Here is a 17315-nt window from a genome sequence, read left to right as displayed (position 1 = left end):
AAACTACAATGAAAGTATTTTACAGCTAAATGCTTTAATTCTTTACTACCTACAATAGCTTTACACACAGTTTATACAACATTTCATTTATACTCAATTCATTTTTCAGAGCCACCTTATAGCAGAAAAGCTGCTAACTTCTTATATTATGAATATCTTCCCAGTACGGTTACCAATACATGTACAAAATGTACCTGACAGGTGTAATTCTGAATAAACTCAATATCTCCTTTTCTACACAAAGATGACACACCAAATACAGTGAAATATAATGAAAGATTTTCATCATGGTAGATATACAACGTAGTACATGGATTTTGATGGTGACAAAAAAAAGATTTGGGAATGAAACTTTTGCAAAATGTTGTGAACAATGTTGACATTAAAGTGCAAATATTGTCTTTGTCTAACATAAAGTGTTCCATCAACAGCATTTAAGTACAAATTATTACAAATCAATGGATAATTTTAGTGTCCCTCCCAGCCCTTAACTTTTTAAAGGTATAAGCCTTTGATACATGTACGTGTAAAATACATTGCTAGGGAAAAGGAACAATTCAAATTAACCAGTGCATACCATGTTATGTACAGTGAACAAAATGTCCCACTTAAGACAGTGATCACAAGTCATGCGCATTTTGATAATCTACAACTAGTAGTTTCTTCCATTCAAAGAAAGAAATTTTGATGTCACAAATGTAAGAAAAAACTAACCATCTTTGCTTAGATATAGCTGAAAATTGAAAATATCTTACATCTTGATTTTATACAGCAGTTTATTTCTTCCATACAGTACTATAGTGCACTGATACTGCGATAGTTACTTCAGAAAGGTGAATGTGGGGACTGCATGGAGCTGTGGTTAGTCTGTGAGCATCGGTCCGTGAGCCCTGGTATCCACATCCATGTCATGATCCTACATGGAGCAACAAAATGCATAGACATTAGGTCAAAGTGCGCACAACTTATGCTACGGTCCTAATTGCATTGGGAGTGTAGTTCCGGCCCGGCAGTCGCAGGGTGTCCCACGCCATGAAGGGGTCACGCCAGAAAGTGCAATAAAAAGACCGTCATCTACTCAGCGGGGCCCCTTTTTCCAACTGGGACCGTGGCATTACAGTTTTGAACATGCACACATGTGACAGTATATACATACGGAAACAGTGGGAAATGGCAGTACTTTTTCATCAATGACATCATTCTTATTATTTAGAAAACATGGATATTCAGCTTTGCTAACTTGTTGAATTGTCCTAAACCAGTTATCGTATTCAGCGTTCTGGACAGGCTACGGTCACAATGTTTTGGCGAAAAATACACATGTAGTCTATTTGTGTTCAGGAAAAAGTGACGTGACTTTGGACCCCCTATCAGATTTCTCATAGTGCTGAACACTTTGAGACTGGACAACCGTATCCAACGACATCCAGTGATGCACAATTACAGAGCTCTGGAAAATCCACAGAAAGATGAGAGGACTGAACTGAACTTAACTTAAGAGATGCCCAAACTGGAAACTAGAGTTCCTACCTGGACGAATGAACTCTTCTCTACCCTAGTCTACAAGGATAACAGAGATTTTGCTGATTTTTGGCAATGCCTCAGGGGCAGAGCCTTTATTCTAACTGCAGTTTTTCTGAACCATCCTACTTAAATCTAACTCACCTGGTTGAGCTTCTTGAACTCCACGACCTGTGTGAAGACATGCTCCAGGATGTGCTTGGCGTCCCTACTGTCCAGGGGAAGCTTCGGACTTACTCCCAAAATGTCACCACACTCACGCACATAGTACTCCAGGTCATCATCAGTACCTGAAAAAAACAAGGTTTTAATCCAGTTATAGTCCCTTGCTGTAGAAGGTTAAAAATACATGACTTGTTTACCAACACTTGGGCATAATGTTGCAACAAGGTATGATATTCAGAATCTTCTATACATTCTCTTACAGGGATTTTTCTAAAGAGGGTGAACCAGCTGCAGGAAGCAGATTCTGTGACAAGCATAAAACTCAGATTGACCAGGGATGCTACTGGGTCACAGTCTTCAACTGTGACCTGTCTGACGATAATTTTCACCCTCAAGAAGCCTACTTTAAAACCCCACACCGTAGAAGGGGGAGAAAATTCACACCATCCCGTCACTCCACTCCCTCACATCCCCATGCAATTGTTTTCTAGAGAAACCCGTCTTACATATCCTAATTATCATAGATAACATTTAGTTATTGTGCGGTTTGTTCTACTACACCACATTTACTGATACGTACATTTGTTGGTGAGCTGTGCAAGGCGAACTTTCTCAGACGAGAAGGCTTCGTCCAGATCAAACAGATCCAACGACGGTGCAGGCAGCTCTCGGAACGCTGGTGGGAAAACCTGTACAAACAACGATTTACAACATTGTTTAATTTTGTAAACAACTAAATGACACCAGCTGACATGCCTGTAAAGGATTGAATACATATAATAGGAGCCATTCCTGAGGTGTCGCCAAAAATTTGTCAGTTTATCAGGTTGTCTTTCTCTTGTAAAAGTCCACAGGTGCCTCTGGACCAAGAGGTTGGGAGTTCAAATCCCAGCTGTTGTTGCTCACCCAACATGTACACTACTGGAAAGGGTCGTAGTCCTAAAAACCTTAATTGATCCACTGTTCGTTATACTTCTTAAAAAGAGCGAGAGGAATTTCCCCGGTACAATGAACTTGTAAATACTGTGCATAGCGTCTGTCTTCTTTGTCACAACCAGTGGAAAATTAGCTCTTCAGAGAGTTAAACTAAGTTCACTATGAAACAGTGTAGTAAATGTAGAATATCTAGCCCAGTTGTTGTACCTACCGCAGGTTGTAGTGGAGGGAGGGGGGTCTCGAACTGGGGGGTGATGAGAGTCAACGGCTCGTGCTTCACATTCAACGTCTCATAAGCCCTGAAACATAAAGCATCAAAAACTCAGTCTGTACTTATGCAGCTTGTACTTTTACAATGTACAAACCTGGCATGTTTTAGTTTGGTTTGGTTTGGTTTATTAATATCTCCATTAGTGATACATCACTATTATTCCTGGGGTCAATTCTAAAATTATACAAATTATAGCAACGGAAATATACAACAATTTATGCATTTCAATTAACAGAAAACATAAGTTGAGCTCAAAGCCATGCAAGTAACAAGTCAAGGTAAAATAAATAAAAAAACGGATATGCAAACAAAAATTGAATGGCTACTTACTTGATGACTTTTGGAACTACACTTGTGTCCAGCTTGTATATTCCAGCATCAAACAGTTGAGTGAAGTCCCGTGGGATCTGTTGGGTAATTAGAAGGTAACACATTTGTGAAGTTACTTAATACAGAAAAGATTCAGATTTTCCTGTGTTTTAACAGACATTTCTGTGTTACTGTTGAAAGCTAACTGCCCCAAATTCAGAGAGATTTGTTTGTAGTGTGAATTGTACAGTAGAATCCGCTTAACTGCACCACCCATTTGTCAGCGTTTTTGGTGCAATTATCCGGCTGGTGCAATTATGCGAAATGCCCAGCTGGACCGCACCACCATGGGCAAGGGGGTGTATTGTTAGTCAGAAACACTAGTACAAAGGAAACAGACGACATTATTCAGTTATTAACTTTATTTATTGACCCTTTGCTGAAAATAAGGAAATGACTACGAACCTGTTTTAAAAGATTTTGCATTCTTTCATTTTTCCATGCAATCTACCGCATTACAACACACGTAATGTTACAGGGGAGGCATTCTGAAACATGCCACTCATGGGATAACAGTTTCTGTGTTACATTACGTAGGGTACAGTTGTTGATTTACGTAAATCATGTACCGCCATGAAACTAGGAATTGAAACTAAAACTTGGTTACTGATTATGGGTGACCCGCCCGGGACTATCCATACGATTCCTATCAACGTAACTGTCAATGGAGACCGCCTTCTTTTGTTACTCAAAACAGTTTTAAACATATTGGCGGTATTGCGCCTTTACACCGGCAGGTATCGGCTCATTTGTACCGCGTTTGCCGATTTTAGCGCACCTTTTCAGTTAGCTTGTGAAGGATTTTTGAAAAAAAATGGTGCAGTTATCCGGCATTGGTGACCATGCGCGGTGCAGATATGCGGAGTCACTAACAATGCAGTGAATGGGAATCGGTTTGGGATTTTGGGATTCGGTGCAATTAAATGGAAGGTGCGTTTATCCGAGGTGCAATTAAGTGGCTTCGTCTGTATTGAAAAGTAACTTAGCTCTTCACAATGTACTGAAAGTTGTTCATTAAAACAGAGACTGTTGACTGTGTATATATAGCTATAACATAAGTAACTAGAGTTCCACGAACACATATCTTCGCCGAATAATCAGGGGATTATACCAATAGTCAAGAGACTTGAAGTTTGGTGGCTGTGTTCAGTTATTCTCGTTTAGGAGATTTTGACAAAATGTCACTGCAGATCAAGAGTAAGCTGCTAGGGGGCCCAAAGCTACAACAATTCTACATACATCACAAGCTTCCTGACACCAAAGGATCAAGACCATAGCACGTTCAGTTCTGCTGAAGTACCAGGGTCACATACCAGGGGCCCAAAATCGACCCTGACCTTCGTCTTCCCAATACCTGCCCACATAGTCACAAAAATCCGGGACCACAAACATCGCACACAACCACAGACGTTAACGGCGATGCTGAGACCGTGTCAGATGATGATCACGTTGAGGGGTTTTTCAAACCAGAGTGACAGTGAAAGTGAGAGTGACCAGCAGACAAATTATCGCACTAAAGATCAGACAGACTCTCTAGTCCTGCGTACTGATGAACGTTACCCCCCTGCTCGCACAATAGGATAGTCCGTGTACTTTGCCCCTCTCCTGTCTCCTGTGCACCTCACGTTGGTAACATAATTTACCGGGCTCGTTAGTCCTGACTCCTGCTGGACACAACAAACCAGTGCCTCAGAAACGCGTGTGGTAGCTGAAACATCGATTCTTTGAATGATTTCCTTAGCCATCAGATCATTGGTAGAGGAATCTCTAATTTCTTCCATGGTCACCCAAGACGTGTTGCCAAGGAAGGACAATTTCTCGGTGACGGCAGTTCCCCTCCCGGGCGGTAGGTAGCGATGATAGGGTGGGAGGAATTCTGAACTTTGACCTCGTATGAAGACTAAATTGGAAGACAAGTTCGTTGTTGCGTTCTTTAGGTGGCTGAATGAAGTAGTGTTTCCCTATCAGGTACGACGTCAGGACTATCTAGTTGACGATAGTCCCTCACAGGGCCTGACCTTTCCTGTGTTTGTTGATTTAGCTCCGTCCCAGCGGGAGAGTAGTTTGGACGGTGGTAGTGAGATCACCAGAGAGCATCAATCTAATTTACACAGGCCTGCTGACAAGCAGGTGTTGTCCTTGAATATAGGTCAACAAAAGGTACTTAAACGCAATCATAAACAAGCCTATTTCACCACTTAATTAGACCCTGATTACAATTTCATACGTCTATATTTGTTAATCATTACCTCAATAACCTACCTGTTCAAAGCAATGCAAATTCATCAAACCCTACCCGACTTATTCGCCTCCAAAGGTAACATAAAAAAAGCCCGCTGCAGTTCTAAGCAAGCCACTAGGGGGTCTAAACTTACATCAGTTACTACCTGCCCCAAGAGCTGTACACCACTTAAAAATCATTACCATAGCACTTGCATGAAATTTGACTACAAGCTTTTGGCGGATTGATAAACTTTCCTCATTTATTATGCAAATTATCGTCTTATTTGCATGACAAGTATTCAATTATGTAAAGCATCACCGAAACTATCCACATGCCATAGATTATGATAATCCTTCAATCCCTGCTGAAGTTATTCGTTTCCAAAGGTATTAACAAAAACTCCAACTGCAGTTCCAAACGAGCAGCTAGGGGGCCATAATTCACACCACTCACTTGCCGTCCCAGAAGCTATATACTACCTAAAAATCAAGAACCTGACGCCTCCAGAAAATTTGGCCTCAAACGTTGAAGCTCTGCTGCAGTACCTCATATACCCGCTAGGAGGCCCATTATCGAACTTGACCTTCCTCTTTGACACCCCTAACTATCCACTAAATATCATGCACAACCGTCAACAGCTCCTCGAGTTATGCTGGCGACATACAAACTCTCATACACACAAAGCCTGCTGCAGTACTGTAGGAAAGCGCCAGATGAATCGTTTTTAAACTTGACCTCCGTTTTCACAATCTCTTCCTACCTACCAAAAATCATTGAGATTCATCAACGTTTCCGTCACTTTTTTTGCCTGCATACAAACACAGAAAAATTAAAAGTCCGCTGCAGTACTGTTGGAAAACGCCAGGTAAACGATTTTTGAACTTGACCTTCCTTTGCACAACCACTACACACCTACCACATATCATGAAGATCTATTAAAGGTTTCCCGAGTTATGCTCTTGACATACATACAGACCCACACAACATCCGGCTCAACCGAAAACATAATCTACTCCGAGTTCCTCGGCGTAGATAATAACATGAGTGTTTCAGCATCATAACATGATCAACACATCGAAGGACAACAGTTACAAGAAGAACAGTTACCCACCTCTTCACTTTCCTGTAAACAGACTCTCAACCTCTCGGACAGTCTGGCTGTATCAGGTAACATGTTGTAGTCTGCAACCTACAGATCATGGACAAGGATATACACTTCACTAACTAGTTACGAGCTGCTGTCAAATATACACTATAGGTCAACTAAACATGTATACTACCTGCAACTAAATTACAAGTTTTCCTTATGTAAATTAGGACAATCTGCATAAAATGGAGGAAGTTCCGCTGCAGTAACATAGAAAGCTGCCAGGAGGCCTAGTATCGTACATGACCTATATTTACCCGATTCCTACCCACATAGCAAACAACATAAGAACCCTCAAAACTTCTTAAGTTATGGTGTCCACACACAGACACAAAAACAAACAGCACCAAACACATAACCTGCTTGGGGAAGGTAAACAGGACAAATACATGATTGTACAGAAGTAGCAAACTGCAATGATAAGGAAGTATATAAATGTATGTGTATACTGTCACTAGTCTTTTTTCAATCCACATAAAATATGATGTCCTCCACAGTTATCTACAGTGTATAATGTTTATTCTATAATTCACCTTAATGCCATTATGGTGAGAGAAAAAACTGTTCTTACCTCTGGGTCTTCAGCATCAATGGCATTCAGCTTGATGTTATCTGTTGTCAGCCACTGGAACAAAACATCCTGGGAGGAAATTGAACATCACAGTTATGACTAATATGAGTCATTGTTGCAGGATTCTTGGTACATTCTTGTATTCAAGATAAGTATTTCTTAAAGATCTTAGACCCTTCCAGCTTGAATCAGTGTAAGAGTAATGTTCTGAGACAATTCTACACCATTTGTGTACATGTCTACTATTAATGACAATATGAAGACTGACTTGATGAGTCAACAATTTCTTTTTTACTTCAGAACAAATCTTATCAATGGACGATGCATGATTATGGATGATAAACAAGACATCAATTTGGTAAAGTTATCATACGTTTGGAATAAATTTACATACCTGTATCTTACTGTTCTCTTCTTTGTCGACATACTGATCACTGAACATGTGTACTGAGCCCACCACTGCAAGCTTTCCTCTGGAGTACTGGAAAAATACAAGAGACATGTACTGAGTGCTAAAGAACACACAGCAGGACAATCAATTTTTTTTGCAGAGGCCCTGGAGATACTGTAATCCTTAAAATTTGTATAGTGGTTTTATGTTCGCAGTTTTTACTGTGACCTCTTCCCCGCGAACTTATATCTACCGCAAAAACGTTTGTTTCCATTACTGTACAGTATGTGATCATAGTGCTATGGCAAACTTACAAAAATTAATGTAAAACCACTGTGACAGTGAAAACTTCATCTTTCCCTTACCACAAAATTAAATCAACGCAAACTGAAAGGCATGTAAATGTACAGTCTTTTTTTTGGTGACAACTCAGAGTTGGAGCTAAAAGTACAATTCTATGATTGAGCAGAAAATCTTCTAAAATTCCTTCTATGTATTTCCTATACTCCTAGGCTACACTATATATACATGTACATCAAGTTGGAACAGCTTGTACTTTCTACAACAACTCTTACTCCTTCAACCCACCACACTTATAGATAAGAGTAGGGGTCAATCTCGGTGTGTGAACAGATCAAATAAGTCTGTCTGGGTACACAGCCTTTACTGTTCAATACAAACCTGGTGTGTGACGCCCTGAGGTGGTTTACTGCGTATGCAATCGAAACAAATAAACAAGAAAACAAACAAACACCTTACCTTGGACTGATGCAGAGCCAGGATGGGTCTGTTCAAGGGGAAACACACTGTACCGGTGGACAGGGCTGGGACGGCGGGTTTAGCAACATTCAGGGTCGCTCCATATGGGTACACAAACGTTAAACCCCTGAAACATACAAATCAACGGGTCAACAAGCTAAATAGCTTGTATCACATACACTGTGTAGTGGCATTGAATGGCTGAGTGGCTAGGCAAGCAAACATGAGATTGAGAGGTCACAGGTTGGCTTGCTGGCGTTCCTTGTTACTAACAAACATTGTTTCCTTAGGAAAGGCACTTGACACGCCTTTCCTCAGTCCACCCAGGTGTAAAAATGGGCACCGGATTTAAGCTGGGGAGGTAAAAGATGGTGGTGGAAGGAGAGGAGTGGGCTCTGCCTTCTAATACCATGCCCTAGACACAGCGGATAGCAACCTACTGCCCCTACGGCCTCAAGAAGGCAATGGGACTATTTTTACCTTAACCTTTACCTCCACACATACACCGTAATCATTTTTGAAGCATTTTAGTTGTTTTGTTGTTTTGCTGTCAATTTGGTCACCTACTGCTTGGTCTATACCTACACAAAAGCATATAACAACAACAACCACAACATAGGCAACCGGTAGCTTGAGGTTTATAACAATACAGCATGTATACTGGTAAGAGAGAAGTATCTGACAACACTTACTGGGACACATTGGAGTCTTCTCCCCCTGAACCTGGCACAGCCTTCCCTGCAGCTCGACTGATCTCTCTGAAATTTAAAATCATGATTTTATTTTCTAATTATACAGTCAAACCTGCCTAGGCGACCACCTTTTCAACGCGACCACCTGGCCATGGCGACCGCTTTTTCTCGGTCCCGAAAATTTTTCCCATAGGCACAAGCATTAAGCTGCCTGCCCAAGGCGACCACCCGTCCAACGCGACCGCGACCGCCACGAATTGGGACCGCACAGAGCACAATCCCTACCCATGGCGGTCGCCTAATTTTCAAGCGTGTGGTGACATCAGATCATTTTGCTGTCGGATTTCACGGAAATGTTTTCAAGACTTTGAAGGACAAAAATAAGATCAAAAATATATGGAATAGCAATGTTATACCATCGATTCCTCCATGAAGTGTTTTAATAAAACGTTCCCCCTATAAACATTGCAAAGACAAATGTTTGTGATGTTGTTGTGCCTATCGTAATCTTATAGTTTAACGTGAACTCAGTTCCGTTTAAACTCAACTTTCAAAACGAATACGTAGTGCATGGCGTCAAAAAGTCAGATTTCACAGAAATTACTATCTATTTCTTGTATTTTCAACACAAATGTGTCTGTATCTTGCTAAATTCCGCCGAAAAATGACTTCGCGGCGGGCAAAACATCTGTTGTTCCTTGGTCCCGACGCCATCTTGGATTTCGGGCGGCCCGGATTTGGCGTACCGCTGACCTTTGTAAAACACGATGATTTTGTGTATGAACATTTATGAATACTCTAGTTATTGGTGAAAATCAAAATTCTTATTTTCTTTTTATTTCCATGAATCTCACAAACCTTTATTGGACGCTGTGCGTTCTGCTGCACTGACTTACCCTTCGATGCGGTGGCACAGAGCTTCGCGTTCCGTTTTCATCTTTAGTTGTCAGATCGAATTTTTGTTGACCCTTTCATCCAGCGGTCGGCGACCCAAAAAAGGCTGGGACCAGCAGGCGTTTTCTAGGGATCTGTCTTAGGCCTTAAAACTTCGATGATGTGCGTGTGTGTGTGTACTATTCAATGTAACGTGTGAATGCGGGAGGGCGCTGCGAGATCATCGAGGCAACCATCGTTTTGTTACGTCAAAATTATGACGAAAATTTGTACACGATGTAGCGGTATACAATTATTACATCGATAACGGAAAATGTAATTTTTGTAGGATCTTTCTGTTAATGAGAATTGAACCTGGTGAGGGTCATGCTGTCTAAATTCACATAATTTTTTCATCATTTACGTACTGTATTTGAAAACCTCGACCTGGAAACATGTGAGTGGAATCCTCTTCATGGCGACCACCTGTCCATTGCGACCGTTTTTGCTCGGTCCGCCGGGTGGTCGCCTTGGGCAGGTTTGACTGTACATGTATGGTACAGGGTGACATGTTGAGATTGTGATGACATGTCAATTTCAATATGTGATTGTAGCTTTTACTTTTTCAAGTTCTTAATCCTTCTCCTGCAGGACCCCAATATATTGGAGTTGCACATTACAGAGCCTGTATGTGGGTCCTGTTTATGAACAGGTTGGGGGTATTTTTCAGCTAAACGCATCACACCGCAGCGAAATGCACCAAATGTGAAGTAACTATGCCACGGCAGTCCAGAAAAAATCAAGGGAAAATGACCTGATTAAGAAATGAAATCAATGAAATGAATTGCGTCAAAAAGCCCAGCAGGACAAGGGTTGATGCAGGGAAAAAGCAGGAGCTTCATCAAAGGTACACTACAGTAATACTGTATGTAGGAGGAGTTATAGTTATGTTTACCTGTTGAGGACTCCATTTGATATCAAGGCCTCCTTTGGATGATGGTACTTGTAGTAGTGGTTTCTCACTACAGCATCTACAAATAAAACATAAATAAACACAGCTATATTTTGCTGTTAAAACACAACTTTATACAGTCATTAAAACACATACAGCTGCTATTCCACTTAACTACCTCCCTGCTGCTTAACCCCATAAGTAATACGACTTGGGTGCAAAAACTACTTAAGCAGGGTTAAAGACCTAAGTGCATATTTCACACACAGAGAGAAACCTTTTTTTTCTCAGCACCTATATCCATTCAATTTATTCAAGATGATATCATTGTAAATTGCATTAGTGTAAATAGCTTATTTTCATTAGTTTATGTCATGAGTTAAAAATCACTGACATTCACTGCTTTAATTTGCTCAAAAATGTAGCTTTATCAATTTCATTTTCCTTTCATAGAAACAATTTATATCATAATCAATCAGAACGGAAGCAAATTCTCAGAAATTCTTGAATCAATACTTACCATTGTTAACCATGATGCCATAATCTTCCAACAAGAAGTTGATATTGGTGTCTGTTTTGGTCTCACCACCTTCCCCCATCATCACCAGAACACTGCCACCTGACTCAATATATCTCTTGATGCTGTCAAACTCAGCTGCGGTGAACTTTTCCCTCGGCCCGCCCAGGATGAAGACCCTGGCCTGCCCAATCTTCTCTTCTGTAATCTCATCCCTGTGTCTGTTAGAGAGAACACCACAACAACTTTACCATTCAGGTACCATAGGAAAGAATTATACTGGTATGGGACCCATACATTATTACCATAGGTATTTTTGCTGGTATGAGACCCACAAATCTCACCATAGTGATATAACACAGATTGAAGATTTTTGCTGGTATGAGACCCACATGTGGTTATTCTATTAACAGGTAGATGTTTACATGTGAACAATACCAGTACCTTCAAGTTGTATTAAATGAAGAATGAAACTTCATTCAAATCAAATCAAAGCAAGAGATATGTCTCACACTGAGCAAGAAGTCCCTATATGTGCTTACTATGACTGTATACATTTTGAACAACATCACTTCATATAAAATTTTCAGTATCACTGAATAAAAAGTCAATCATTTCTGTTGCAATAAAATTCACTTAGCTTTGTGATTTCCTATACACAGCAATCTATAGTATCAATTACTGTAAAAGGAAAAATGTTTGCAGTGGTTTTATGTTCGCGTTTTTTGCAGTGACCTCTTTACCGCGAACACAAAACCACTGCAAAAATTACATGTTCTGCCTTCTGGCTGCCTACCCCCTTGTTTCAACTACTAGTAATCAACCCTTCTCCCTACTGCAAATTGAAATAAATCCCCACAAACATTTCCCTTTTTACAGTATCTCTTGCGATTGATTATAAAACAATCTACATGTATAGCTTGACTTCTTCTCTAAACTAGCATTAAGTTTTCTACATACATGCTGATTTTCCATGAAGATCGCAGCTTCCTGTTCAGGCTCTTGAAGCCGTTACTCGGAGTGAACACCTCCCTTTTGGCGGCATCGAACAATATGGTTGTTTTCTGGCCTTTTTCATCCATGGCTCCCTGCAAACGAAAAACAAAAAGCAAAGTTTTCAAAAATGGATTCCATCCCGACATCATATGCAGTACCTTTCACCATGGTAAAGGCCTACTCTTATTTGATAGTCTCCAGGTTTAACCATTTGGAGGGCAGCAGCGGAAAAGTATTGGACGGGTGTGGTAGATTTGTATTACAGGTGTAGCAGGAAAGAATGGACCCCTGGCCAAAATATACCCGGGTATATTCCAGCCAGGGGTACATTTCTGTCAGCTACACCTGTACAACACAAAAACTACATAATAGTTGAAGTTTTCAGCTACTTACTGTTTGAAACGCCAAGGGATACCTTTCCATAATATTCTCTAGTCTTCACTATGCTAAATCATCTATCATGATCTCAAAGGGGGAAAGTTTCTAATTCAGCCTGAATTGTAGTGTACCACGAGTGTACAAGTCTTTTACTAGCTAAGTTAGACATCAGACAGCATGTAATCTTTATCTTCGTTAAATTTTGTCTGACTTTTGTATCTTCCCTCATGACCTGAATGAAAAGCGGCCAGCAGGTTGATTTGAGCTTTTCATGAATAAATGAAAGCACAAACAAACAAAGAAACAAACAAACATCGCTTTTTGTTGTGCAAGGCTCACTGCAATGCTTGGTTAGCACAAACAAATAAAAATAACTAAACAAATACCAACAAACCTTGAAATAACAATAATAATAATGATTATAATAATATAAATATACAATGTGAGAAATGACTCAAAAAAATATAACTGCTCCAATGTGGGAGCACAGGTTAGTTGTAGTGTGAACCAAACCTTAGAACAAAAAAGAAACCAAAAGAACTTTAAAACAGCCATAAAACCAGGTAAATGTCCACACCAGTCACAATGCCACCTACACACAAAGGAGAACAACTTTGATATTAGAGAGAAAACATTTATGTAAGAGTCCAAACACCCATCCGGTTAGAGCCTGCAGGCAAGACCTCTAAAGCAACCAACATGACAGGGGGTGCCATTAACTTTTTGCAACTTTTCATCCACTGTTCACTAGGCCACGTACTGTAATTCTTGTTTCTTTCACTGTAACTTTATGTTCACCGTTTTCACGGTCACCTCTGTACCATGACCTTATCATCACCGTGAAAAAACCTGTTCACTTGCCGACACCGTGAAGTTAAAGTTCAGTGAAAATGTCAATTTTCCATACACCGTGAAATTTTGCTACCGTGAAGATAAAGTGAATTAGAGTAATACATTTGCTTACTCAATTACTGTGGCATGATTTATTTGTTTGGTTTGTCTCAACAAAACTTTTGGTTGCAAATTGTTGCTTGTTGACTCAAAAATTGAAGTACAACAATATCCAAGTTACAGTTTTACCAGTAGCTTAGCCAATTGCTGTAGTGCTTGCACAACTGTGTGGCCCAAGGGCTATAGAAACGAGAATGAGCACTGCCCTATTCTAACTAAATGATTTTCCTTTTGTGTTAGACTTTATAGTTGAACCCAGCATGAGTACTCTCACCTCTCAAATAGAAGTACCCCCTGGAATATAAGTACCCCCCGGAAAAATCTTCAAAATCTAATATAAGTACCCCCTGAAATAAAAGTACCTCCCGGAAAATGTCAAAATTGACAGTCGAGGTAAACTGTGTCCACACAACTGTCCGAAGGAAATAAGATAATAAGCAGGTAGGTTGCATCTATTCAATTATGCCTGAGGACCATACCTATTAAGTATATGAATATTGAACAGAATAACTGTACGCTTGCTCAAATCATGATGATCTTCCTCGCCACTTAGATAAAATATAATAATAATGTTGAAAAATTAGGCATAGGTTCCCCGCTATGACCCCTAACCGGGGGCCATGGTGCTTCAAATTCAACAAGTGAAAATGTACATGATACAGTGTATATGCATTTTCTACTAGGAACTTGCAGCAAGTGATCAAGGAAAATTGTTGTAACATGAATTTCATTATCTTTTATCATTACTTTTATCATTACCGACATATAATCAAAATCATCAGATAGCTAAATTGTTCCTAATCATATTTTCTAAAGACATTATCCCCCTAAAAAAAAGATATGAACACCAAAAAAGGGTTATGTCCATGAACTTTTGCTCCATATATAGCGTTGAGAACAAAGTTTTTGTGAGGCGCTCGGATTTCGAGTTCCCGCGGTTGAGCCCACAATATTGAACAGAGCTCGACTGTAAAAGTAGCACAGCGTCTCAGGCCGCAAATACGAAGAAATTACCGATTGCATGTTGACAATAGAAACGGCCCTTTACCGCTAAATTTGGAAAATCTTAAAGTTATTCAAAAATCCAAACCCTCCTAAAATATAGATAGATTTCTGTGTCCATCGTTGCCGCAAAGTATGATATTTTTCACGCGTTTACGGTATCATTTTACAGATCGTAATCTGTATTGTGCAATATGCTGCTAGTTTTACTGTAAGCACGCCTGATGTTGCCGCCGCCATGTTTCGATGGCAAAACCTGCTGTTGTTAACTTCAACTTAACTTCAACTTACCGCTCGTTTTGTACCGTTCTTAGATTTTGCGGCCTCAAAATACATATGAAAAGGGAACTTAAGTTATAATTGTCGTTTTTACGTGTAATGTATCTTCTGTGAACGAATTATTCTTCCGCCGCGCTACCGATAGCGGTCATCGAATTCTTCCCTGTGCAAGTCTAACGTTTACTACTCGACACGTTTTTTGATCAGCATGCTTTGGTTTACGATGTAAACAGAGACTGTCAAAGTTATTTACATGACAATTGTATTTTGAAATGTCAGTGTTGCGTCTTATTTTCCCCCCAAAACAACGTTAACTTTGTAACGTCATAGCGAGATCGACCGATATATGACGAGTGCCGCAAGGATTTCACAAAGGCCGCCGCCGGTCATAGCGGTGGGGAAATCAACGCCGCTAGGCCGAAATATAGCGAATTACTAGCAAAAATACAGGGGAAATATGGGCAGAAAAAACAAAAATTTCGATTTTAGAGGGATTTCTGGTTAGCAAAATCCTGATTTTTGGAAAAATAATAAACGTACCGTCTAAAATAAGAAAGTACCGGGCGGATGTTTAGGCGAAAAAAAATAAACGTACCGGTACGTTTATTTGAGAGGTGAGAGTAAAGTAGTTTCCAGCTCATCTGGTCTTACTCTCAGTCCATTGGTATTGGGAATATTGAAAAAAAATAGAGCGATCCTGAGTCCTGACTGTCCATCTCAATTAGTAGTTCAACCAATGATAGTATGGCAATTAGCGGTTCAACCAATGAGAGAGTGAGTATACGTCCATCAAATGTTTGCGCTTTTTATGTTTTTGTTTTGAATTTGAATGTTTTGACGGAGGTGGGTGGGGCTATGGGATCAGTCTAGTGTGACTCATACAGAGAATCTATAGTTTAGAACAAGTGGACTTGAAGTCATGTTGGTTGCTGCAGTCTTGTTTCCTTATTGCTGGGGGGACCAACCTGTGGATTTGGTGCACTGTTGTACAACTGGACCTTTTCTAGCTCATCCCAGTTCAATCCTGCGCCTACTTTTTGTCTCAAACCAGCTGACATGGCTCTTAAATCATCTAATTAAATACAGTAGCTCTTTTCGTAAACTACTAGCTGTTTCTCTGTCAATTTTCCTCTAAACTCCTCGCGATGATGACTAAATAAAGAACTCCGGGTCATAAAATGCTGATTGTACCCTGGAAAAGAAACGTATGGAGATGAAAAAAATGTACTCACACTTTGTTGTAAAAGTAAAAGCAATTATCAACAAAAATACATCCACCAGATGTCTTTTCGTATTCAATTATGAGATAATTACATCATAGACAAAAGCAGTAATGTGCATATGTATGGAGCTGAAATTTTTCAACCCTCAAGTTAGTGTTAGATATGTTTTGGGATTTGCATGAGGAATGTGTATTGGTGAAGCAGGTCTAATCAGCCTTGACACTTTCGGGGTTAATACTTACTTGTTATGGGTGATAAGTGACAACGCAACGTACTGTATTTAGTAAATTCAATTGTTGGCGTGTAATATCTACCGGTCAGTGTCACTTTGTACATAGAAATTTTTCACGCACAGAAAACCTGTTCCCCCAAGAGGCACATGACATGTTGTTGTAAAACAAGCAACTTTTCATAAAAATATAGAAATTCTAGTCTACTTCTGTAAGTCCCAAAGTTTCATCCTCTGTATGGCAGTAACCAAGGACGTTGTTTATGGTAAAGGTGGTATCTATTTCAATTATCTCAGCTAAACTCCTTCAACGACTATTTCCAAGGTATGTTGTAACGTGTTTGTAACATTTTTACACTTTTAGGGAAAATTGTCGTGCATTTTAAAACTGATATGCCATGACAGTACCATATTCCCATGGAAACGACGCCAAAACTACGTATGAGCCACTTTCCATGATGCAGAATTCTTCCTATTTCTACGCATATGGACACCCTACATAAAAGCAAACCAACTTGGAATGAACATAAATTACTTATGTACTTAAAGGTATTGAATAGGACAAACGAGGAGCTGGCAAGGAGGAGAAAATGAAGTTTTTCTCGGTCAGCACAGTTCTTACCTCTGGAGTCGGCGCCATTTTCTCTCAAATATGCGAGCAGAGCATGATGGGAAACTAGATTGATCGATCAATTTTTGGAAAGAAAAGTTTTGAAAATACATTTTTTCATATTGAAATAAATTTTTGATACTTTGATCAAAATATGAATATTTTAGGGCATGAAAAGGTCCTAATAGTAATCATTTCGTTTTGGTGTGAGGTGGTATAAACTGTAAAACTAGCAGATGTTTTAGTTATTCATATTTCG

The 17315-nt window shown here is 39.8% G+C and overlaps 1 protein-coding gene across 2 annotated transcripts; it reads right to left on the bottom strand.

Moving 5' to 3' along the window:
• Window positions 1–15: 15 nt before the first annotated feature.
• On the bottom strand, window positions 16–17158 carry LOC136428506 (intraflagellar transport protein 52 homolog). Of its 2 annotated transcripts, none has more exons than XM_066418075.1 (14): window positions 17069–17158; window positions 12349–12476; window positions 11392–11609; window positions 10875–10950; window positions 9047–9112; window positions 8355–8481; window positions 7599–7685; window positions 7205–7273; window positions 6598–6675; window positions 3224–3300; window positions 2834–2921; window positions 2267–2375; window positions 1666–1811; window positions 16–916 (listed from the first exon to the last, which is right to left on the bottom strand). In XM_066418075.1, exons 1-14 carry the CDS (start codon window positions 17084–17086, stop codon window positions 863–865), a joined length of 1341 nt encoding a protein of 446 aa, XP_066274172.1. In that variant the 5' UTR covers window positions 17087–17158; the 3' UTR covers window positions 16–862. The 2 variants fall into 2 exon arrangements, with proteins under 2 accessions (XP_066274172.1, XP_066274170.1); XM_066418073.1 differs by lacking the exon at window positions 17069–17158 and adding an exon at window positions 15960–16216.
• Window positions 17159–17315: the final 157 nt, after the last annotated feature.

Source organism: Branchiostoma lanceolatum, chromosome 2 (assembly GCF_035083965.1).
Source record: "Branchiostoma lanceolatum isolate klBraLanc5 chromosome 2, klBraLanc5.hap2, whole genome shotgun sequence".
Classification (NCBI taxonomy): domain Eukaryota; kingdom Metazoa; phylum Chordata; class Leptocardii; order Amphioxiformes; family Branchiostomatidae; genus Branchiostoma; species Branchiostoma lanceolatum.
This window is presented reverse-complemented; position numbering and strand designations above follow the sequence as displayed.

Excerpts from the sequence above, each read along its gene's own strand:
- LOC136428506 (XM_066418073.1), bottom strand. The coding sequence starts at position 16,052 with ATGTCAGCTGGTTTGAGACAAAAAGTAGGCGCAGGATTGAACTGGGAT. Across the intron at positions 9,113-10,874 it reads TCAAATGGAGTCCTCAACAG|AGAGATCAGTCGAGCTGCAG; the intron begins GTAAACATAACT and ends TTTAAATTTCAG. Across the intron at positions 7,274-7,598 it reads AAGAGAACAGTAAGATACAG|GATGTTTTGTTCCAGTGGCT; the intron begins GTATGTAAATTT and ends ATTTCCTCCCAG.